This window comes from Blennius ocellaris (genome assembly GCF_963422515.1).
Source record: "Blennius ocellaris genome assembly, chromosome: 9".
In the NCBI taxonomy this organism is placed as follows: Eukaryota; Metazoa; Chordata; class Actinopteri; order Blenniiformes; family Blenniidae; genus Blennius; species Blennius ocellaris.
The window spans coordinates 24,089,366-24,109,509 of record NC_137658.1 but is presented as its reverse complement, the minus strand read 5'-3'; the positions used below and the strand labels follow the sequence as shown (position 1 = coordinate 24,109,509).

The 20,144-nt window shown below is 43.6% G+C and overlaps 2 protein-coding genes across 3 annotated transcripts; one reads left to right on the top strand and one right to left on the bottom strand.

Annotated features, from left to right (window-relative positions):
• Window positions 1-1,510: 1,510 nt before the first annotated feature.
• LOC308134156 (uncharacterized protein) lies at window positions 1,511-5,375 on the top strand (the record flags this gene model as incomplete). Its single annotated transcript, XM_080501787.1, has 1 exon — window positions 1,511-5,375. A coding segment is annotated over one exon (2,478 nt), but the record flags the coding sequence as incomplete, so codon positions are not given.
• Window positions 5,376-10,149: 4,774 nt separating this feature from the next.
• Window positions 10,150-18,503, bottom strand: lman2 (lectin, mannose-binding 2). Of its 2 annotated transcripts, none has more exons than XM_080502094.1 (8): window positions 18,317-18,503; window positions 16,607-16,725; window positions 16,374-16,491; window positions 14,813-14,895; window positions 13,958-14,119; window positions 13,648-13,762; window positions 13,417-13,536; window positions 10,150-11,811 (listed from the first exon to the last, which is right to left on the bottom strand). In XM_080502094.1, the coding sequence occupies exons 1-8, from the start codon at window positions 18,450-18,452 to the stop codon at window positions 11,651-11,653; spliced, it is 1,014 nt and encodes a 337-aa protein (XP_080358220.1). In that variant the 5' UTR covers window positions 18,453-18,503; the 3' UTR covers window positions 10,150-11,650. The 2 variants fall into 2 exon arrangements, with proteins under 2 accessions (XP_080358220.1, XP_080358221.1); XM_080502095.1 differs by lacking the exon at window positions 14,813-14,895 and adding an exon at window positions 14,667-14,746.
• Window positions 18,504-20,144: the final 1,641 nt, after the last annotated feature.

The window sequence follows — 20,144 nt, the reverse complement described above, 5'->3', positions numbered from 1 at the left end:
CTGGCCTGTATTATGAAGCGTGATCATTAATATCATTATATCACAGATCAACCGTTGTGGAGATAAACAGGCTTGCAACAAGTTAAAAAAAAAAAGATTAATACATTCTCAAAAGCCTCAGTGACGAGGATTTATTTTATTATGTCAAAAGATTGCAATAAATGAACTTGTCATCTCTCCGCTGCAGCTCAGTGCTGAACCCGTCTGGTTTTCCTGCCCCCGCTTGAGACGCTCGTTTTGCCAACGTGACACTCACCTGTTTAACGTTTCTCCTCCTTTAGTGTAAAATAATTCCACACGGCAGCTCTGCAGGCTTCTGTTCAAGTGACAAAAGCACAGGCGCATGGTAACCATGGCGATAGCTCCTCTGTGTTACGGCATGTCACGCAAAGTGAACTTGATCGGATGGTTGTAATAAATAAAAAATCCGATAACCAATCCAGTTATTTTGGCCTGGATGGGACCATCCCTTATCATTAATGATGTTTTTATACACATGTTGCCATGGGAAATATGCCATGGCTCATGTTTTGACGATATTTAACTTCAGTAGATATTTTTGCACCAAGAAATATTTCACGTTGTTTGTTGTGCTGTATTTCAGGGCTCACCAACCTTCATAGGTACTGAGTCATACGAAGAGCTTCCAGTTTGACACACTCTTTAGTTATGTATTATCATTGATGATGCCATAGAAATCAACATTTCATAGAAAAAATGTCCCACTTTCCCTCGTCTAGGGGTCGGCGACCTTCAACACCGAAGAGCCATTTGGACCCGTTTTCCATTGAACAGAAACTCCGGAGCCACGAAACCCTCTTGACATAAAAATTCGATAACAGTGAAGATATTGACTTTAACCTCAATGCTACCTAACAACATTGAGGAATGGCAGATTGAAAATAAAAAAATATAAACAAAAGCACATCTTTACAATGAGTGAAATCAAAATCAATCAAAGCACCGATTAGGACTCAGAGATTCGTCTCCACGTACGGCAGGCCAGCGTCACTGGACTACATCATCGGTGAAAAGGCTTCCGACAAAGACTTTATCACCGCGTCACTCAGTTAAAATGACCTCCGTCAGTGTCGTTCCTCCACACAGCGCACCAGGGATCTCATGTATTGTATTTAACACATTTTTATTTACTTGATCTTTAAGATATGGTCATTTTTAAATCTATATAAATGCAAGTCTGATTTTAAAAGAATAGCAACAGAATAAAATTGCATTTGTGAGTTGTGCTATTTTTAGAACAGGCCAGCGGGCGACTTATCCTTGTGTGTGACCTGGTGTGTTGGCGACCACTGCTGTATTTGATGTTTTAAACCAAAAATGTTATGTTGCACTTCTAATGATTTTTGTTGTCCTTTTTGCCTTTCAACAGGAACATGACACCTTGCGGCAGCCATCCCGAGGGATAAACCTTCCAGACGTCCCGCAGCGATGGATTTGTTCTTCACTGTTTAGTTGAGACTTTTAGTGTTTGAGACCGTCTGCTAGATGACCGGTGGACCTCATCATGAAGCCTGTCAGCTATCAAAACATGCCCTCTTCTGTGCATGCCGGACATCCCAACATGGACCACGTGTTGGGCCCTCCCAAAGTGATGTACTGTGAGAAATGTGGATTTGCCTCTACGGATGCCACAGTGTTTAACAAGCATATGATGGAGCACGCAGGGACGCGATTTTACTGTTTTTACTGCAACAGCGTCTCCTTCAGCGAAGCGGAATTGAACGCACACCTGAAGCAACACACGTCGAAGTATCCGTTCGTATGTCCTCACTGTGGACAAGGCTACATGAGGAGACTGTGCCTTGTGAAGCATATCGACCGTCTGCATAGCAAAAGCATCAGCCAAGGGCCTGCTAAGCTGGGGATGACCAAAGCTCCACAGGTCCCTGTCTGCAGTGCCTTAACAAGCGCGTCCACTGCTGAACCAGCGCCGCCTCGACCGGTTGTCCGAGTGTCGGTACCCCCGCCAAGTGTACCCGCGGTCAGACTGGCAAAAGATGAGCAGAGAGGGAAAACGATGAACACAAATGTCTCACACGTCGCTAACGGTGTTGCAGAACGTTCCCCCTTCAACGGACTCATTCAGCACAACAGGGCTCTCACAGTCTCTCTGCCAGAAGAGGTTTCAATCCCGGCTGGCTGCCTGGTTGAACTTGTCGAGGTAAAAACCGTCAACGGGACAAAGGAGTTAAAGCTCAGGCTCGTCTCTCAACAAGAGAACGAGTCTGTTATCAAAGATACAAGGACCATGGTCCCTCAGAACTTGACTGTGGGGAAGCCATTGTCCTCCACAATAAATCATCCAAACACAGCGAGGTCTAATAGTATGGGCACGTGCATAGTCAATAGGAAACAGTGTGAACAAAAAGCTGTGACTGTTGAGCACCCAGCCGTAGTTCCAGTGAGTGTTTCCAACAACCTCCCAAATACTGTCATCAAAAGTAAGTGTGGTTTAAAAAGACCAGCGCAAGAAATAATCAACTTGGACTCAAGCCCAGTCATCCCAAACAAGATTCCAAAAACTATCCTCAGCCCTGTGCGGGAAGGCAACAGCGGCACCAGGCTACCGGCGGCACCCGTGAGCCCCAAGGCAGCGTCTTCCTCCGCGGCCTCCAGGGGCGTTATCAACATGTTGAACACCATGCTGCATCCAGACAGCAAGGGAACCAGCGTCTCCCAGAGAGCGATGGAAGACAGGAAGCTTGTACGTCCAGAGCATTACCTCAATATTCCACCCAGAAGGCCAAGCGACTCCAAAAGCGTGTCAATGGCCGTGAAGGTGGAGCCCGGGGTGAGCCACCATAAGAGCAACGCTGTTTCCAAAACCATCAAGGATTCTGCGTCCATGACCCCGCAGAGTCTGAAATCAGCTTCTCCCTCCGTCAGTGTCCCGGTTGTCACAGCTGCTCAGATCAGACCTCCGGCCGTTTTACTCAGTAAGGATAATGCTGTAAACAAGCCTTTTTCATTACCCAGGACTCCTAACATTCCCTTGTCAATCAAAACAGATTTCCTCTCCAAATGCGCATCTTCGGAAATCTTTTCTCAGTCTCAGGATGCCAAATTTAACGAGGTGAGAAAAGAAGCGGTCGTGTCCGACCCGGAGAGTTTTCCAGTCATCTCTTCTGTGTTTTCCTTAAGTCAACAGCCAGGGGACGATCAAGGTCCCATCAAGCCGCTCGTTATGGCGCTACGAGGAATCGTGATGGATAAAAACGTGGGTTCTGCGAGTGCAACTCAAATCCACGCCAAGATGGCAAACGTCCCCGCGCAGATCAGCAAAGCTCCAATCGCCGGCCGCCGTGCCCAGGAGGACACAAAGAACGGATTGCTCGCCCCCGACCTGCTGACCAAGAGTATCAACGACTCCGTGAAAATAGAAAAGTCCGACAAGAGTATTCAGCAGGCTTCTGCTCTGACCCCCAGCAACAACTGCGTCAAGGAGGAGCAGAACTGCTCTCTGCCAGATGATCCCAAAAGCAGCCAGTCTACCGATTCGAAATCAGTCACGGATGAGGAATCTAAAAATTCCACGTGTGCAAAGGAGCCTTCGACCCCGGACGATTCTCAGCAGGCCATCAAAACTGAGCAAGACATCTCTTCAAAGTATTTGACTGTCTCTCTGAAAAGGGTACAAGTTGGCGTGTGGAAGAAGTGCAAGAAGGGATTAAAAATGAGAATATCCAGATATAAGGCTCAGGTGCCCGTGGGGGGGGACTGGACCGTGGTCCACCCGATGCCGCTGAAGGTGGACCAGCTCGTGAAGCGCCCGGGTCCGTACCAGCCGGTGGTGGTGCTCAACCACCCCAAGCCGCGGGTCTCCGCGCAGGGACTGAGAACGGACTCTTTTCCCCACACCGAAGGCCCGGACGTGGTTCCAGAGTGCCAAATCCTAAAAATGAGACTGAGCAAGGTGATGGGGCAGAAGTACGAGGTGATGGGCTACACTGTCAGAGTCTTTCCATGAATGTATTGATCAGTACATCTCAAGAAACATGTACAATTTTGAGAAAATAGTATTACACCTGGACAATGTTAGTTAAATTAATATCAAGACAGTTGCTTTTTTTAATTGAAGCATTAAATGGATGTTTTTAACATCTTGAGTATGACTAATGCTGTCTATGTATTATATGATAATTACATGATATGGTTTATGAAAAATGGTCCCTCTGCTATGAACTGCAATTAGTAAAATACGGATGTTAAATACTATTACAGAGATAAAAAAAAAAACCCCAGCAGATCTGTCAGCGACATCCAAGCATGCGGTTCATTTCAGTGGGGGTCGGTATTTGATTTCCTCTTTTGAATCTGTGCGTCATCTGACTGAACCCGGACTTCAGGCTCATTACGACTTCTCACACAGTCATTATCAAATATATGTGCTGCTGCTTTTTGTAAAATGTCATTTTATTTTGGGGGATGGGGGGAGGTTCAATTTCATTTGCAGTAGTTGTCAGAGAATTCAAATCTATCTTTGTCAAGTATTAGATTGGATCCCAGTAATGGAGCAATTCCGGTCGAGGAGAGTGAAGTTGACTGGACCCAAGTTGTGTTCCTCCATGGCAACGCGTCTCTTGAAACTGATTTCCGTCCCAACAGCTGGCGTCTCTCCGTGATTTGGGATGGAAACCAGCTACGGTTAAAATCTGTTACAAAGCATCTTTTCCTCAAGATTAGAGTTTTTGTATGTGATCCCTGGAAAAATTAACATTTGAAAAAAAAAAGAACAAAAAATGTAATCCAAGAAGAAGTCATCACACGTATGACCTTGTCAATCCTCAGAGAGGCCGGTCACTTGATTCTCCTCCCGGAAGAAACGCTTCCATCCAAATCGCGGCCGTCGGCGTTCCGACTGTTGTTCCTCAAACGACACGGCGCAATGAAAAGCCACTTGCGAGGTGTAAATACTGTCATTTGAATGTGTCATGAATTACTGGGTGGAACATCTGCTGCGATGAATGAAGTATTTCAGATTGAACCTGATGGAGACGCGGAGTACTACTGCGAAAACACGGGGGTGTGAAAAAAATGATTGTTTCAACATAAAGTAGTCGAACTGAAATGGGAGGAAGGATTAGAATTTCTCCTCCATTTTCTCACTTCACATTTAATTATATGATCAAGTGTCAGCTGCGTCGTGTTTTTCCCCACACCTCTCAAAAACCTTTTCATCTTGTGGTATTAAGGAGAGGTTTTGACGTCGACGCCGACCATTCTGGTGATAAAGCTTGAGAGTTTGGGACTTTGACCTGTTTATATAGAGGAACATGAACTTGCTTGTCTCCTATAGACGGAAAATGTAAAGAACAACATGAAATTTTGTTCTATTGTACAGTTTTGTGTGAATGACCTTGCTTTCATTTTGTGGGGTTTTTTTTTTTTTTTTTGGGGGGGGGGGGCATTTTCACTTGAACTTTGTTGCATATATTTAGTTTTTTCTGCCCAACTCTTGGAGTTCGTCATCCTGAGAATTGGTTTCGATCCGTGCACAGGTTCCATCCTGTGAGTTTTCAAGTCCTGTGTGCAGCCACAGCTAAATAAAAGTGACCCATATCCTTTTATTACTGTAACAGCAAAAAAGCCATGCACCCTTTTCCTTCATGTTTCCCTTCTTTCTTGAAGGCTCCTCCTGCCTACAGGAAGCGCGTGTCCTTCGTGAGCGCTACACACTAACAAGCGAGTGCTCCTGTCGTCTCCGTTCACAGCATTAGGACAAGTGTTTAGAGTGTGGTGAGGTGCTAGACCTGTGCTGGTAGGGTTTAGTTGCCCCGAGGTTTTTCTTTTGTACATATGTTTTTGTTCAGGCTAAAAAAAAAAAAAAAAAGTTTATTGTGTATATATCTATAAATATAAACTGCTGTTCATACTCCATAAAGAAGGGTCTCCTCTGACCCGACATGTTCGCTGTGCTTTACTTTACCTTCCAGTGCAGAGTCTGAAGCTGCTGTGCAGTCTTTGTTATGAATAATTTTAAAGTTGTTTAATCGTTTTTTTCTTTTTCTTATTAATCTCTCACTTTGCTTTTTTTTTTTTTACTTCCCTCATTTGTGCAACTCTTTGTCATGTTCCTGTTAAAAGTGGTCTTTGTTTTTATTACATTGCCAGTGTTCATTATCATTGTGACCTTTGATTTTATAACAATTGTGTAACTTTCTTTTTTCTATTAAAACCCAGATAAACCTTTAAAAAAATACAAAAACTCAACTGTCTCTGGCCTTTTGCTTTTTCTTCACCTGAATTGTGTAGCATGAAGTTTCCTCATCATTTTGAAACCTTATTTTCAGGAGACACAGTCCTTCAAATACATGTTTGGTAGCTTCTCCTCATTAGATTGTGTTTAAATGGTGTCATGGGCATGCATTTGTGGGATTAACAACAGAGTGTATACACTTCTCCAACAGTATTGGACCAGTGAGGCCAGTTCTTTAATCTTTTTAGCTTTATAGACCAAAAACATGCAAAAGAATGCGTGACTGGCAGGGGAGTCTGGTTACATTGGTTATTCAAATAGCCACATCTTCATGCATGCAGATTTTGTTTGGGTAAAAGACAAATGTGAAGCTCAGGGAACATAAAAAATCCTTGCAAAAACGTGGGCCAATGTCATTTCAACCGTCAGAAACTTCCTGGAGAAGAAGGAAGTCTGTGTTGTGCCAAGATGTGAAGCAGATAAGACAAAGAGGAAACGGTTGAGGACGGAACCACTGAGACTTTAGAACAAGTGTTGGAATCCCGATCGGCAGGCAGAGCAGGAGTGAAGCCTTCACAGTCCGCTGTTTTCAGGAGACTTCATGAGCAGAGGGACAGAGGGACAGAGGGACAGAAAACCACGAGTGAGCAAGACAAACAGGAAGGACGGAGACGAGCGTCACACTTTCTGGGACAAAGGTGTTTGAGGGAAGAAATGCTCTGCTTGTGATCAGTGAAACTCACACTGCCTCACTGGATATTTAGCTTTCACATCAAATTTAGGAAAAATGTAAAAAGTCCATGGCAACAACGCCTCATGTTCACAAGTGGACTTTTCAGCTGAGGCTCTGGAGTCACTGAGGTTCTACAGTCACTGAGGTTCTGGAGTTACTGAGGTTCTGGAGTCACTAAGGTTCTGGGGTCACTGAGGTTCTACAGTCACTGAGGTTCTACAGTCACTGAGGTTCTGGGGTCATGAGGTTCTACAGTCACTGAGGTTCTGGGGTCACTGTGGTTCTACAGTCACTGAGGTTCTGGGGTCACTGTGGTTCTACAGTCACTGAGGTTCTGGAGTCACTGAGGTTCTGGGGTCACTGAGGTTCTACAGTCACTGAGGTTCTACAGTCACTGAGGTTCTGGAGTCACTGAGGTTCTGGAGTCACTGAGGTTCTGGGGTCACTGAGGTTCTACAGTCACTGAGGTTCTACAGTCACTGAGGTTCTGGAGTCACTGAGGTTCTGGGGTCACTGAGGTTTGAAGCAATATGGCAGTTAAACCTTTGTTTTGTGTGTGGTAACAGAAATCATATTGCATTCATGGTGGTGTCTTTCACAGCCTACAGATCACTGCTGGGTACTTTCCAAGTTGGTTCAGACATGTCTCCTCAGCTTTCCACTTGTGTAAACATGGTCACGGTAAGCTGAATTTAGAGAAATAGGGAGGTTGATACCAAAACTCTGGCGTCACCTTGACCGCAGAACAACAATCTCGGAGAGAACCAGTTTAAAGCAGTTTGGAATCAGATGAGATAGAAGTCTGCCCGACCACATGTGAAGAAGGGGAACTTGGAATGTATAAAAGACACGATACAGAGCAGTCGGGGCCCTTCTTTGCTGCAAAGCGAGGGTGCATGCTGTGGGTTTGCAAGGAAGAACGGACCAAGCTCGTATTCTGCAACCTCTGGGATATGCATCTTGTAATCTCTTGCTTGTGAGATCAATAATTCACTATGGAGGAAATCAACTCTGTTTCTGCCTCTCCTGGATCAATGAACACGCGGAATTCATGGGAACGCAGGAACGAATTCCGACAGGTTCTGGAGTCACTGAGGCTCTGGGGTCACTGAGGTTCTGGGGTCACTGAGGTTCTGGAGTCACTGAGGTTCTGGAGTCACTGAGGTTCTGGGGTCACTGAGGTTCTGGGGTCACTGAGGTTCTGGAGTCACTGAGGTTCTGGAGTCACTGAGGTTTGGAGCACAGAGTTGTGTTTTTTCCACTTTGGTCTAAATTGATTTTTCTCTTTTTTTCAGCACAAACAGACAGAACAGAACTGTACATCCTGAACAAAAGTAACTGAAGTGAACATAACCTAGATTGGTAATGGACTTATAAGAGAAAAAAAAGAAGAGTGAAAGATAAAGAAAGAAAAGTAAAAGCAAAAGGACAACATCCCGTTGGGAGCTTTAATCTGTTTTGTCCGTTTTTTTGCAGTTTTCGCCTTCTTTGTTGATCAGTCTTTCAATTGTGTGTCGCTTATCGAGTTCCTGAAGAAAAAGGTCCAATTCTTCCACTTATCTTCTTGTAGTCTTAGTCAATATGTCCGTTTTTCCTGTATTACTTGTGTCCATTGTGCCCGTGTCGGTGGACCCACTTCACCCCAGTTCCTTTTTATAGCCTTTTATGCAGCTGTCAGCAATATTTGAACCAGATATCTATCCCCTGCATGTATGTCATTTTCTGTTAGGTTACCCAAATAAATGATCATGCAGCTCTCAGGAATGTTGTATCTTAGCATATGTTGCATTGTTAAATGAATAGTTGTCCAAAACATCTGTATCTTCTGGCAATTCCAAAATATGTGGATATGGTATGTATTGACCATTCCACATTCCTTCATGGCTGATTTGGTGTTAGTAAGCATTCCAAACTATAATTCCAAAGTGTAATTGAATCTAGTTGTTATTGTTTTTGTTTCAGTGTATAGTTTTTCCATCTCCAACGATGTTTTGGGTAGGGTGCCTGCTGAACTCTTATTCCTTGTCCTTCCATTTAGCCGTTTTGTCTGGTTTACACCAGCTTACCAAGTAACCAAGCTGAGCCGCATACAAGTATGGGTGTTAAAGCTTAATCTGGAATATTTTGGAGTTTTATATGTTGATAATAATAAGAATAGTCCAAACCAGCATGTAAAAGTGATCTTAACTTCATTTGCAGCTATCAGGTGAATACAGTATATAGAATATTGAGTTATATCTTTCAAAGAACCTCTGTTCCTGAAGGCATCATCATCAGGGAAGTTTTCTTTGATGCCGTCACTCAAAATCCAAGTCAGAGTTTTCTGATGGCGGCTTTGGGTTCAGTGTGCATCACAGTCCTGCTTTCTAGGGAAGAACCACCAGATGGAGACAGAAACAGAAAGTGTCACCTTGTGATCACAAGATATTTCTGACACCCAAAGGTTTCCCTACTTACACAGGGTCATGTGTGTATTTCATCACTTCCCAGATTACTTTCTGACCCCCCCTTTTTTTTGTACGAAAGACATTGCTTTTGGTTTTGGATAACATGGCGAAACACTTTTACATCGTAAACTAAAATCAAGACAATTCACTGCGAGACAAGTTCCTTGGGTTGTCCCTCTTTCTTTAATGGGTCATAATATTGGATGGGAGGAGCCGTTTCAAGTCTCATCACAAAATGAACTGATGTGGCAGGAAAACAAACCGCAGGAAGGTGAAAACCTTGATATGCTTGTTTGCAGAAACGATCAAATATTGAATGCATTCACTTGTTGCTTGTTGAAAGTGGTTTAACAGCGTAAAGAGTGATGCAAAGAGAAACATGATGGTGGCGATGGAGGAGGAAAGGAGGGGGGGGGGGGTCATTGACAGTCACTGTAATTGTTAAAGTGATCAAACATCTTCATGAGCAACTTTCATTGCACTGAAAAAAAGAATGGCAGAGGTGCAGTCAACAGTTTGGTATCAACTCAAAACAGCAAAAAAGGACATGTTCTGGATAAAACTGCTCAAAAGATCCATCAATCATTCAGGTATGTGTCACATTCAGATTCCAAAGGCTTCAAAAAAATGTACTTTATTAAACTCAGTGCATGTAATGGTATCTGAACTTCCTCTGTTATTTTTTTTTAAGTGAATAAAAGTTTACTTATATTATTTAATATTTATTCTTACATATTGACGACCTTCCTGATTATGTTTGTCAAAGTGAACACACTTTCAATATATTCTGTTTTAATGGTAGTGGTACAGGGCAGCTGGAGTTGCAGCAATAAAATAATTATACATATTCTTAAACAATTAAGGTATCAATTGTATTTAATCAACCAGCAAAATGACCATTGCAGGTACATTTCAAGCTTTTTTATTTCTTTTTAATTTCTGCTTCCAAGTCAAGAAAACCCAAACAGTATCACAAAATATTTGAAAATAAAATTAGAAACATTGTTTTAATGTTGAAATGACGGTCAAAACAATTAACTTCACTTATGGAGAACAATTGCAACCTTTTAAATCTGGACTGAAGGACATTGAAAAGAGAAATTACAGGAATTTGACATTTTCTCAACCATAACTTTGGGTTGAACTGAACAGAACAAAGCGGGCAACTTGAGAGCACAACTTGATCATCAATAGAATCCATGAATCAGTCAGTACTGCGGCGTTCACATGGCGGTTTCAACCCAAAACAGCTTTTCTCTCGACACGCGGCTGCTCATCTGGTGCCAATACTGACATTCGCAGCTTTTACACCCAACAGCAGAGATGTGTTCACATCTCCACTTATTACAGTGGTACAGACAAAATGCAGAGCTTTTTTTTTTTTAATAATTCATCAGTTTACCAAACAAAAAAATCATGTTGAGTTTAGATTATTCATCCCTCCATCCAGCTGGTTGTGAGTGAAGGGAAAACCTTGCTAATGGTTTAAATGATGCCGCATTACACAGCAAACGTACATTCAGTAACAAATTAGTGGACTGGAGTGTCCAGGAAAGTCGTGCATGTGCAGGGAGAACATGCAAATCCTACACAAGCCTAATTGATAATGTTGGGTTAATACTGATGAATTCCAAGCTCACATCAGCTGCTCTAGAGTCAATATTGTCTTTAATTGTTGTTGTTTAGGATAGCCACCCGACATTAATGTTCATATCTGCGTCATAACCGTGACTGAAGGAGCGCTGGTCGTTCCAGAGGTGAACCAGGATGTTTCCTCTGGCTGCCAGTCGCTTCTCAACACGACTGCAGAAACAAACAATCCCCACCATGAATCACAGACGAGGCTACGTCCTCATTCCATGAAATACAGCAACACAGCTTGAAGAGGCACACAAAAAAAAAAAAACATTTTCTGCCTAAATCCATAACTTCAAGTAGAAAAGAAAAGGACTGAATATGGCCGGAGATGTGTGGTTTATCAATGAGTAGGCTGAAGCAACTGATCCTAATCCTGCTTGACGAACACAAGAAAACGTATTCAGGGTCGTTGAAGATGCTCGCCACCAGTATTTTTTCCTTACCAACAAGTTGAAATAATACACTCCTGACAGTGCTTCAAAAGATATAAACATTTGTACAATCTTTAGAAAAGAAAGAAAGAAAGAAAAAATAATTCACATTGCATGTGCTCGATCAATCCGTCATCTGGACACAGTTCATTAGACCACAGACGCCCGTCAGCGGAGGCTCTCCTCAGTAAAACCTCTTGTTTCTCTCCTGTCTCTTCTGGAACACCACGGCTCCCACCACGGCGCACACCACGATGCCCAGCAGGGCGCACAGCAGCAGCAGGAACACCTTCCAGCCGGTCAGCGGCGTGCCGCGGAAGTTTCCGGTGGGGTCGTCGATGTTGTCTGAGAGGGACGGACAGAAGAAATCCCACCATCGTTTTTAAGACGCGTCAGAAGAGCAAATGGAGGAACGTTAATAGCCGGCTCGTCTACGCCTTCCCGGGATTGGCCTGGGGGGGGGGGGGGGGGTTGGTGTTCGGCTCAAAGTGCATCCTCTCACACCTTCCATGCAGGTTTGGTAAACATCTGCACGTCTTTATGCGTTTAATTGTGTTGGAAGGGACAGTTTGTGTACCCTGGAGGGGCTGCGGGACGAGGGCGAGTTTGTGTGACTTTTTAAATTCAAAGGGAAAAAAACCGACGCAAAAGAGTTGCCGACCGGCAATGAAAGAATACCATCATGAATGTATTAGAAATGTGACAGCAATCTCCATCATGTTTGCTGGAGTTTCCATCTTGTGATTGTCATAAATGTTTGGGAGCAGTAGTGTTGACCTTACACTCAAAAATGAGGGAGTTGTTGGTGAAAATCTTAAGGCCTCTTAAGATTTCTGACTCATTTAACACAGAAACCTCTTTATATTATGTTGGCTGAAGTATTCACAGCTGTCCTGGGGTCTCCGTGGTCATTCTGCCCTCTGCCCAGTGTATCATGGCCTGTTATTATTCTTCCTGTGTGACTAGCCGACGCCTCTGACTGCAGAGGAGTTGCTGTGGTGTCTGTCGGGACGTTCAGGGTGTTTGACTGACGCCGAACCCAGACCTTGGGGAGAGGAGATTAGCAGAGAATAGCTTCAAGAAGGGAGAAGGGAGTGTTGTGTGTGTCTTGTATTCCGTATGTCCTGCAGTCGTGTGTGAGAGAGGAGCTCCTATGGTTTTGTGAAAATTCCATCACGTATAGTCTGCACAACAACAAAGAAATGTTTTTAAATCAGGCTTTAATTTGGGCTCAGTGAAGATGAAAGGGGTTTGTGTGGAGGCGGATCTAAACTGCATCAAAAGAGAGGGTATTCATTACTCTACTTGGAGTTCAAATAAAGGTTTGTTGAAGATAACTGCTGTTCAGTCATTTATATGACCATTTAAGCAAAAAAATTAATGATTAAAAAACACCCCATTAACTTCCATCGTTCTTGCTTACTAAAGCTTACAGTTAGGGCTCCTTCAAAACACCCCCTCCCTGCATCTCTCCCTACTCAATCCATCTACTAATCCTTTCCCCCCGCCTCTCTCTACCTCCTCCTACCCAAACCAGGGTCTGTTACTTGCCCCCTACACAAACCAAGGTCTGTACCCCCCCAATCTCTCTCCTCTATCCTCTCACCCGAACCGGTCCGCACAATGCCTCCACCTCTGAGTGTGGTTTCTGTAAAGGTTTCTTCCTGTTGGGAGTTTTTCCTTTCTACAGTCGCAAACAAATCTGCTTGCTCATGTGGATCTGTTGGCTTTTTCTGTTAAAAGCACCTGGAAATGACCGTCTTGTATTTGGTGCTGTATAAATCAAGCGGTCATCGCTTTTGTAGACCATTAGCTTCTTGTGTTTGGCTCGTTCAACTTTTTTGTTGTTTTCTTTCAGTGTTGCCCAGACTTCTAGAAAAAGATATATATAGATGTGTGTGTGTGTGTATATCTTGACAGTACATCAGGTTCTCCATCGTTTGAATCTACCTTTGGGGGACTTGAGTAGACTGACGCTGGGCTCGATCTTCGTCCAGTCCAAGTTCTCTTCCTCTGGGGAATGTTCCACCATCAGCTGGTAGAGCTTCATGGAGATGATGTCGTGGTTATCTGCAACATGATGCCAGTTTTGTCTCTGAGCAAATCACCAAGAATCGCTCACGTATATTTGATGGAGTGGATGTTTGTTTCAACTGTTTGTTGTTGTAACGCTGACGCTACCTGACAGGTCTCCAGTAGCTGCTGAGGCGCCAAAGAAATACCCAGTGGGAAGACGAACGCCTCCGATGTCGATGCACTCCTTCCACTCGTTCTTGTCGTCCACATCCACCATCACCTGCAGGTCAGACCGGGGGGGGGGGGGGGGACTGAAGCATTACAGCAATTCGCAATGACTTGTTTTATGAAAGGTTGAAATGCTTATGTGAAAAAAAGAAAAAAAAAAGTTTTTATTAAGTTATTGAAGTGGAGATCCGTGTGTTTCAGACGGGGTTCCTGGTTGTCCAGTCAATGTGAATCCCCCTCCACTCACAGTGAGTCTTCCTTTAGAGTAGCGCACGGCGAGGTAAGTGTCATGGTCTCGGTTCCTGAGCTCCGCCGAGCAGCCTCCCAGCTCCGACGACCGGCCGTCTTTCCCGTGGTCGTAGTTGACCGAGCCGTTGTTGATCATGGCCGAAATGTACGGGAAGGTCCGCTGGCGAGAGACGAGGCGTGGTCAACAAATGTGTCTTGCAAACAAGCACCGAGTTCTTGGGTGACAACGGGAGACAAACGAATGGACGAGTCAAATAAAAACAATGTTGACATGGTACTTCTCAGCTCATACCGCCACGCTCATAACACTAAGGTACCGTTGTTCACACACTGTGTATTTGACTTTTCAATGCAGAAAACAAAAGCAATCAATGTCACTTTTTATGTGGAAACATTCTGGTAAAATAAAGAGAAAGATGACATTTACACATGTGAAGACAATACAGCCAGAAATGAAGAAGTCGAAGTAAATGAAGATTTGAAAACTTTTTTGTTTTGGAGAAAGTATAGATGGATTAGGAGCATAAAATGAATTAGAAAAAGTAAAAAGAAGTTAAAGGTTCGTAGCAGAGTCTTGGTGCCGAATAAGCGTTCTGAAACGGATGGAAACTGGGCTTTCAGCGTGAACATGCTTTTCTCACGACATGCTGTTGAGACAGTGTGGAAAACAGACATGCCGACGAGGAAAACCTGAGAAACCCACTCACATCCGTGGCATCATCGTTAGAGTAAGTATCTATAAAAATGGCCAGCCCGTGGAAGAGAGCATTGTTGGAAAACACAGGCCCTGCAAAGAGAGAAGCCGGGGTCAATGGCCTCCAGCCACATGCACAGACACACACTGCACACTTACATCCATCCCATGGAGGTCATTGCGGAAGGAATCCAAAAAAATAGCCAGGCCAAGAAACTGATCTTTGTTTCCAAACACAGGGCCTGAGGATGGAGGCAGAGATGAGGGCAGACATGAGCAGACAACACCGGACACGTCCTGGTTTGAGGTGGCGACGGGACGCAGAGACAAAACAATGACGTGAAGCGTCCAGATGGAGTGAAGATGAGGAGTGTTTGATAAAGAACCCGTGAAACAAGGTCCAACTTACACACTTCGGGGGAAACCCCCCCCCCCCAAACACTTGAAGGTTGTGTGAGCATCTTCCAGACATGACTTACATTTTGAGGAGCTCCACCAGCATTAGTTGATATCTGTAACTGGCGCTGCTTTTTACGTCGAGGAGAAAAGCCACAAAACTACTCATGCATGTCGAATGATCAGATATCGGACATTTATTCTACAAAAAAAAAAAAAAAAAAGGGGGCTTTGGATTCATACATTGTCTTGATAAAACATATTTACTATAATTTGAAACAAATCAAGAGAAAAATGTTAACAATTTACCCCCCAAAAAACAATAAAACAAAGAAATCACTGTACATAAGTACTAACAGTGGTTGCTGTGCAGCTTAGACTCAAGTACATCCTGGTTCCACTGATGGTTCTACAGTTTAATTATATTCTACTCGTGGTGAGTGCAGTTCATAAAACGTGAAGTGGAAAGAAACACACAGTCTAAAGGTCCCACAAATGTTGGATTAGTGGAGTAATTTGGCGGCTTTCATGTGCATTCCGGAGCCCGAGAGGAGCTGCAGTACTGGAGAGAGAAGTGGCGATACGTTCAGGCTGACGTCAACAAGTGTAAAGTAGCAGCAGATATTTACTTTCAGAAACAAACACTGCAGCAGCCCAGGTCACCTTTCTCCTGTTCAATTGCACCTCAGTGACATTCAGACTTGTTAAAAATTACGAAAAAATTAAGAAAGAATTACGCAGGTAAAACAGGGAAGCAGCGTGTATCCTCTGCTGCGCTGCGACTTTTACTGCAAAATCTTTGGTCTGTTGCCATAGTGACTCATGGTGTAGGTGCTTTATAATGTGGTTGTACGCGCTCAACTCAAGGTTCACATACTCAGAGTTGACTGAACTAATTCAGATCAGGTGTTCTGCAATCTCAGAGTGAGTCGACTCAGACTTCAGGGACAGACTGCTGAAGATTGGTGAACCTCCTTTCTGGAAAAAAAAACCCCTTGGCCAAGGTCCTGATGCTGGGTTTGTCAGTGCTGAAGATGCTGTCTGATATAAATGGTTCAGACGATTCTGGAATGTGACAAGCTTGTCAATCAGCATTCACCAGACTGGGAACCTTCAGGCCGTTACTCAGGAGATTCCAGGTGCAGGTATTGGTCATTATAACTACTTTAAAAAGATATGCAGATAGAGGTTATACACGTTCTGTTAAAACCAAACTCCAATCATTTTAACAGAAATGCTTGATTTGCCATAACAACAGAAAATTGTCAGTCTTATTTACACCAACGTGAACATTAAGAACTCAGACTGGTGAAAGCAGCATTACCTGGATGCAGTCGATCCTTCGTGTACCAGATTGCAATGCCGTCGCCATGAAGATTCTTCTTTCCCGACCCGTGAACTTTGAACTGCACATGCATTTCCCAGTCCTTCAGGTAGCAAGGCTGCAGCGTGACAACAGCAAATACCTTTTACATTTACTAATAACAGCCCATTAATCCTTTTTTTTTTCTCCTGTGCAATCGCGTCGACGTGTGGATATGTACAAGAGCTCCTCACCACAGTGTTCCAGATGGATCCCTGCTTGCTCCGCTCGTCTGGCGTGAGTCGCACATATGAGCTTGTGACCAAAGTGCTTCCAGAGAAGTCCCACTGACTGGAGGGGCTGCTGCCAACACCTGCAAAGCAGATCAAACATGAGACAATCAGCTACACAGAGCACATGGATCAGGGAAAAACAACAACACAGGGCTCTCACTTGCTCATTAATGTAGAAGTTTTCCTGCCAAGTAAATATTGTCACAGCTTAGATTTCAAAACATGGAGCCCTTTTAGATTCCAGGCGACATTTTAAGGGGAAAAAAAGCACACCTTGTAAAACAGGTAGAACAAGATAATTACTGAACAATGGTTGTACTCCAGAGGACTGCTGGACATTTCAGTGTTTAACACTGATGTGGCATTTCAACAAAAAACTACGTTGGAAAAAAATGACCAAAAAAACCCCCAAAAATGCACCAGAGAATTGTAAACTTGTTTGGTAGTAAAAAAAAAAAAAAGGGACAAGATGTCAGAACACAAGAGAAGGATCCCAACCGTCACAGTGAGTCCACTTGCTTTCATGATTAAATGGAACACGCCCTGAACAAACACTGGCGTTTAGAGGAGTTTTCCATGCAAGACTCATGCAAATGACACTTTCACTGCCAGACGTGAACTCGTCAGTTTAGCAGTGTTCAGAGCTGCAACAAGGTTCATTATACATAGTGGGGGATCCGTGAAGTGACATTAAAATGATGCTCATCATGAATTGGTTTGTTAAAATGATGTGAATATGATTGAAAGGGTCATTTTCCAATCATGCCATATTACACAATATTGCTCTGTGAGTTGTTGCAGGAGGTGCACAATTAATCCCAGAGGTAAATCAAACCCATCTGTAATTTCTGAATGGACATTTTTATTTTAAACCGAAGATGAGACGTGGTTCAAAAGCCTGCAAATTCTCATTTATCCATTTATTGCAACCTGTTTTCATCCTGTCTGACTTACTTATAAACTGTGCTTACTCGTGTCAGGGTTCATCTATTTTGGTCTGTTACATGATAAAGCACATACCATCTTTCTGACTTGCACAGTATCACAGGTCCTTTAATTAAACAAAACAAAAAAAAGGGGGGGGGGGGGGTTCTCTTTTTGTAGCTTGGCGTAAAATGGAAAAGTAATATTTTTTGGCATTGCCTGTCTATGTGAAACAAAACAACATGGGTTGTTGCTTTTAACATTGTTTAAAGGTCTGATTGAAAAGAAGTGAGTTTGTCAAGCTATTTCCCCCAAAGGTGAAGAGGATAGGAACTAAAAGCTGCTTCACCTCGTTCCCCCTGGACTCTGGGAGCACCGAATAAATGTTTCCTGAAGACCTCAGAGGACTGGACGTTTCATATTCTACTGGTAAATCGGAGCTGTAATTAAGCCCGACACCATTCAAAGCTTTCAAGACAAGAAGTGAGAATCTGAAGTCCATCTTTTGACACACACGCAGCCAGTCTTAACTTTTAAACCGAGTCGACTGACAGCAAACATTAGACCCGTTTTGAGACCCGTGTCTGTCAACGGTATCTTTTAACGAGCGAGCCATTATCACGGGATAGATGGAAACAGCTCGTGTCTAAACGGTTAAAAAAAAAAGTCATTTAAGTCTCCCTAAAGGACAGAGAGCTGTCGGGGGAGACAGGGGGGAAGCTAACTAGAGGCTAAGCGACTCGTTACCTTGGTACGGCTTCATTAACGAGTGTTCCCTCTTCAGGTGCTCCGCGTTTCCGTCGGTTATATCACAGCGAACCAGACACACCTCGAACAACACGAACACCAGCGCTGTGCTCACACACGATCTGAATTTGCCCATTTTGCTTCGAAGAGAGAAACTCTCAACACAAATTTCTTCCACCAAACTCCATACGAGCCGTCCCTACTCTATTGTCTTCCGGAGAGAAACCACTCCAATATTTATGACCCCACCCCCCCGATAACACGAGGGGAGTTTCTTCACCAATCACTGAAATTATGAATATGAAATCTAAAGTCTTTCCGGCAATATAATATGTAATTCTATAGATGCACTTTGATTATGATTATAGATCGGGAAATTTAATCTCAATCTGTTTCTGCCCGGTACAATTTTGTCGACGGCAGACAGTTTATCGGCCAATCAGAGAAGAGCACATCGCAAATTGAGCCAATCAGAGAAAAGAGGACTTAAAAAAAATTTTCTCCACGAGATGACGACAAAACACAATATATAAATACAGTGTCACCGTAAATCAGGAGTGTCATACATCTTGATGGGATTGTACCGGTAAAATAGAGCCACCATAACCTTTAACATTAAACTTCAAAATGTTTGTTTGTTGTGGCACAGAGTATAGATGATAAAAATATTGATATTACAATTACATTTACAATATTGATACCAACTATAGGATTCAATTTCATAGTATGCATGCCCCTTGCTCGCCCAGTAATGGTGTGGGGAGGCATTTCTTTGTACGGCCCACAGCCTCCATGTTCTCGCCAGAGGAACCCTGACTGCCATGAGGTACCAGGATGAGATCCTCAGACCCAGTGTGAGACCAGATGCTGGTGCAGTGGAACCTGGGTTCCTTCTGATACCAGGCCTCATGTGGCTGAAGTGTGTCAGCGGTTCTTCATGATGAAGGCATCGATGCTCTGGACTGGCCGTCCCGTCCCCCAGACCTCAGTCCAAATGAGAACGTCTGGACTTCATGTCTGGTTCCATCCACCAAGCACACTTTGATCCCAGTCTGGGAGGAGAACCTCCCCCTCATCAGAAGCTTGCCCAGGTGTTGTAGGGAGGTCATACAACCACATGGAGGACACACACACACACACACACACACACACACACACACACACACACACACACACACACACACACACACACACACACACACACACACACACACACACACACACACACACACACACACACACACACACACACACACACACCTGTGTGGATCAGCCTGCAATGTGATTCTCCACTTTTATTTCGAGTATGATTCCAAATCCAGACCTCCATGGAATAATAATTTTGATTTACATTGTTATTTTGTTCTCAATCCACGCTACAATATCTTGAGTAAAGACTTTCTACTACAACATTTCATTAATTGAGATCAAGGATGTGTTATTTTAGTGTCAGCTTTACGTTGAAGCATCGTCAGTGGACTTGTTGGGATGGTTCGTGCACTGGCAAAGCCTCAGTACACATATACATTAATCAATCAGAAAACGTCAAGATGAAACTGAAATGAAGAAGAAAAGCTAAACAGATGATCTGAAAAGTGCAGCAACGAAATGATGATTGTGTGTCTTTGATCAACAGAACATCCGATAATATGAATGCATCTGAAATTTTTTTTATCTGAAGTCTAGCTTGATGCTTTTCTATTCTTGTGTATTCCTCCACCTGTATCACGCCATAAATGTCACTGTTTGTCCACCGCCTGCTCTGTGACTCACCGTCTGCACACTCACACACACACCAAAAATAAATCCCAGCACAGGCTCCTGATTT

Bases quoted from the DNA above. Each gene is read 5' to 3' on its own strand.
- lman2 (XM_080502094.1), bottom strand. From the start codon at position 18,452: ATGGGCAAATTCAGATCGTGTGTGAGCACAGCGCTGGTGTTCGTGTTG. The intron at 13,763-13,957 runs GTGAGTGGAGGG...TCTGACCTGCAG, and splicing joins ACTCTAAAGGAAGACTCACT to GTGATGGTGGATGTGGACGA. The intron at 11,812-13,416 runs GTAGATTCAAAC...CGTCCCTCTCAG, and splicing joins TCTACTCAAGTCCCCCAAAG to ACAACATCGACGACCCCACC.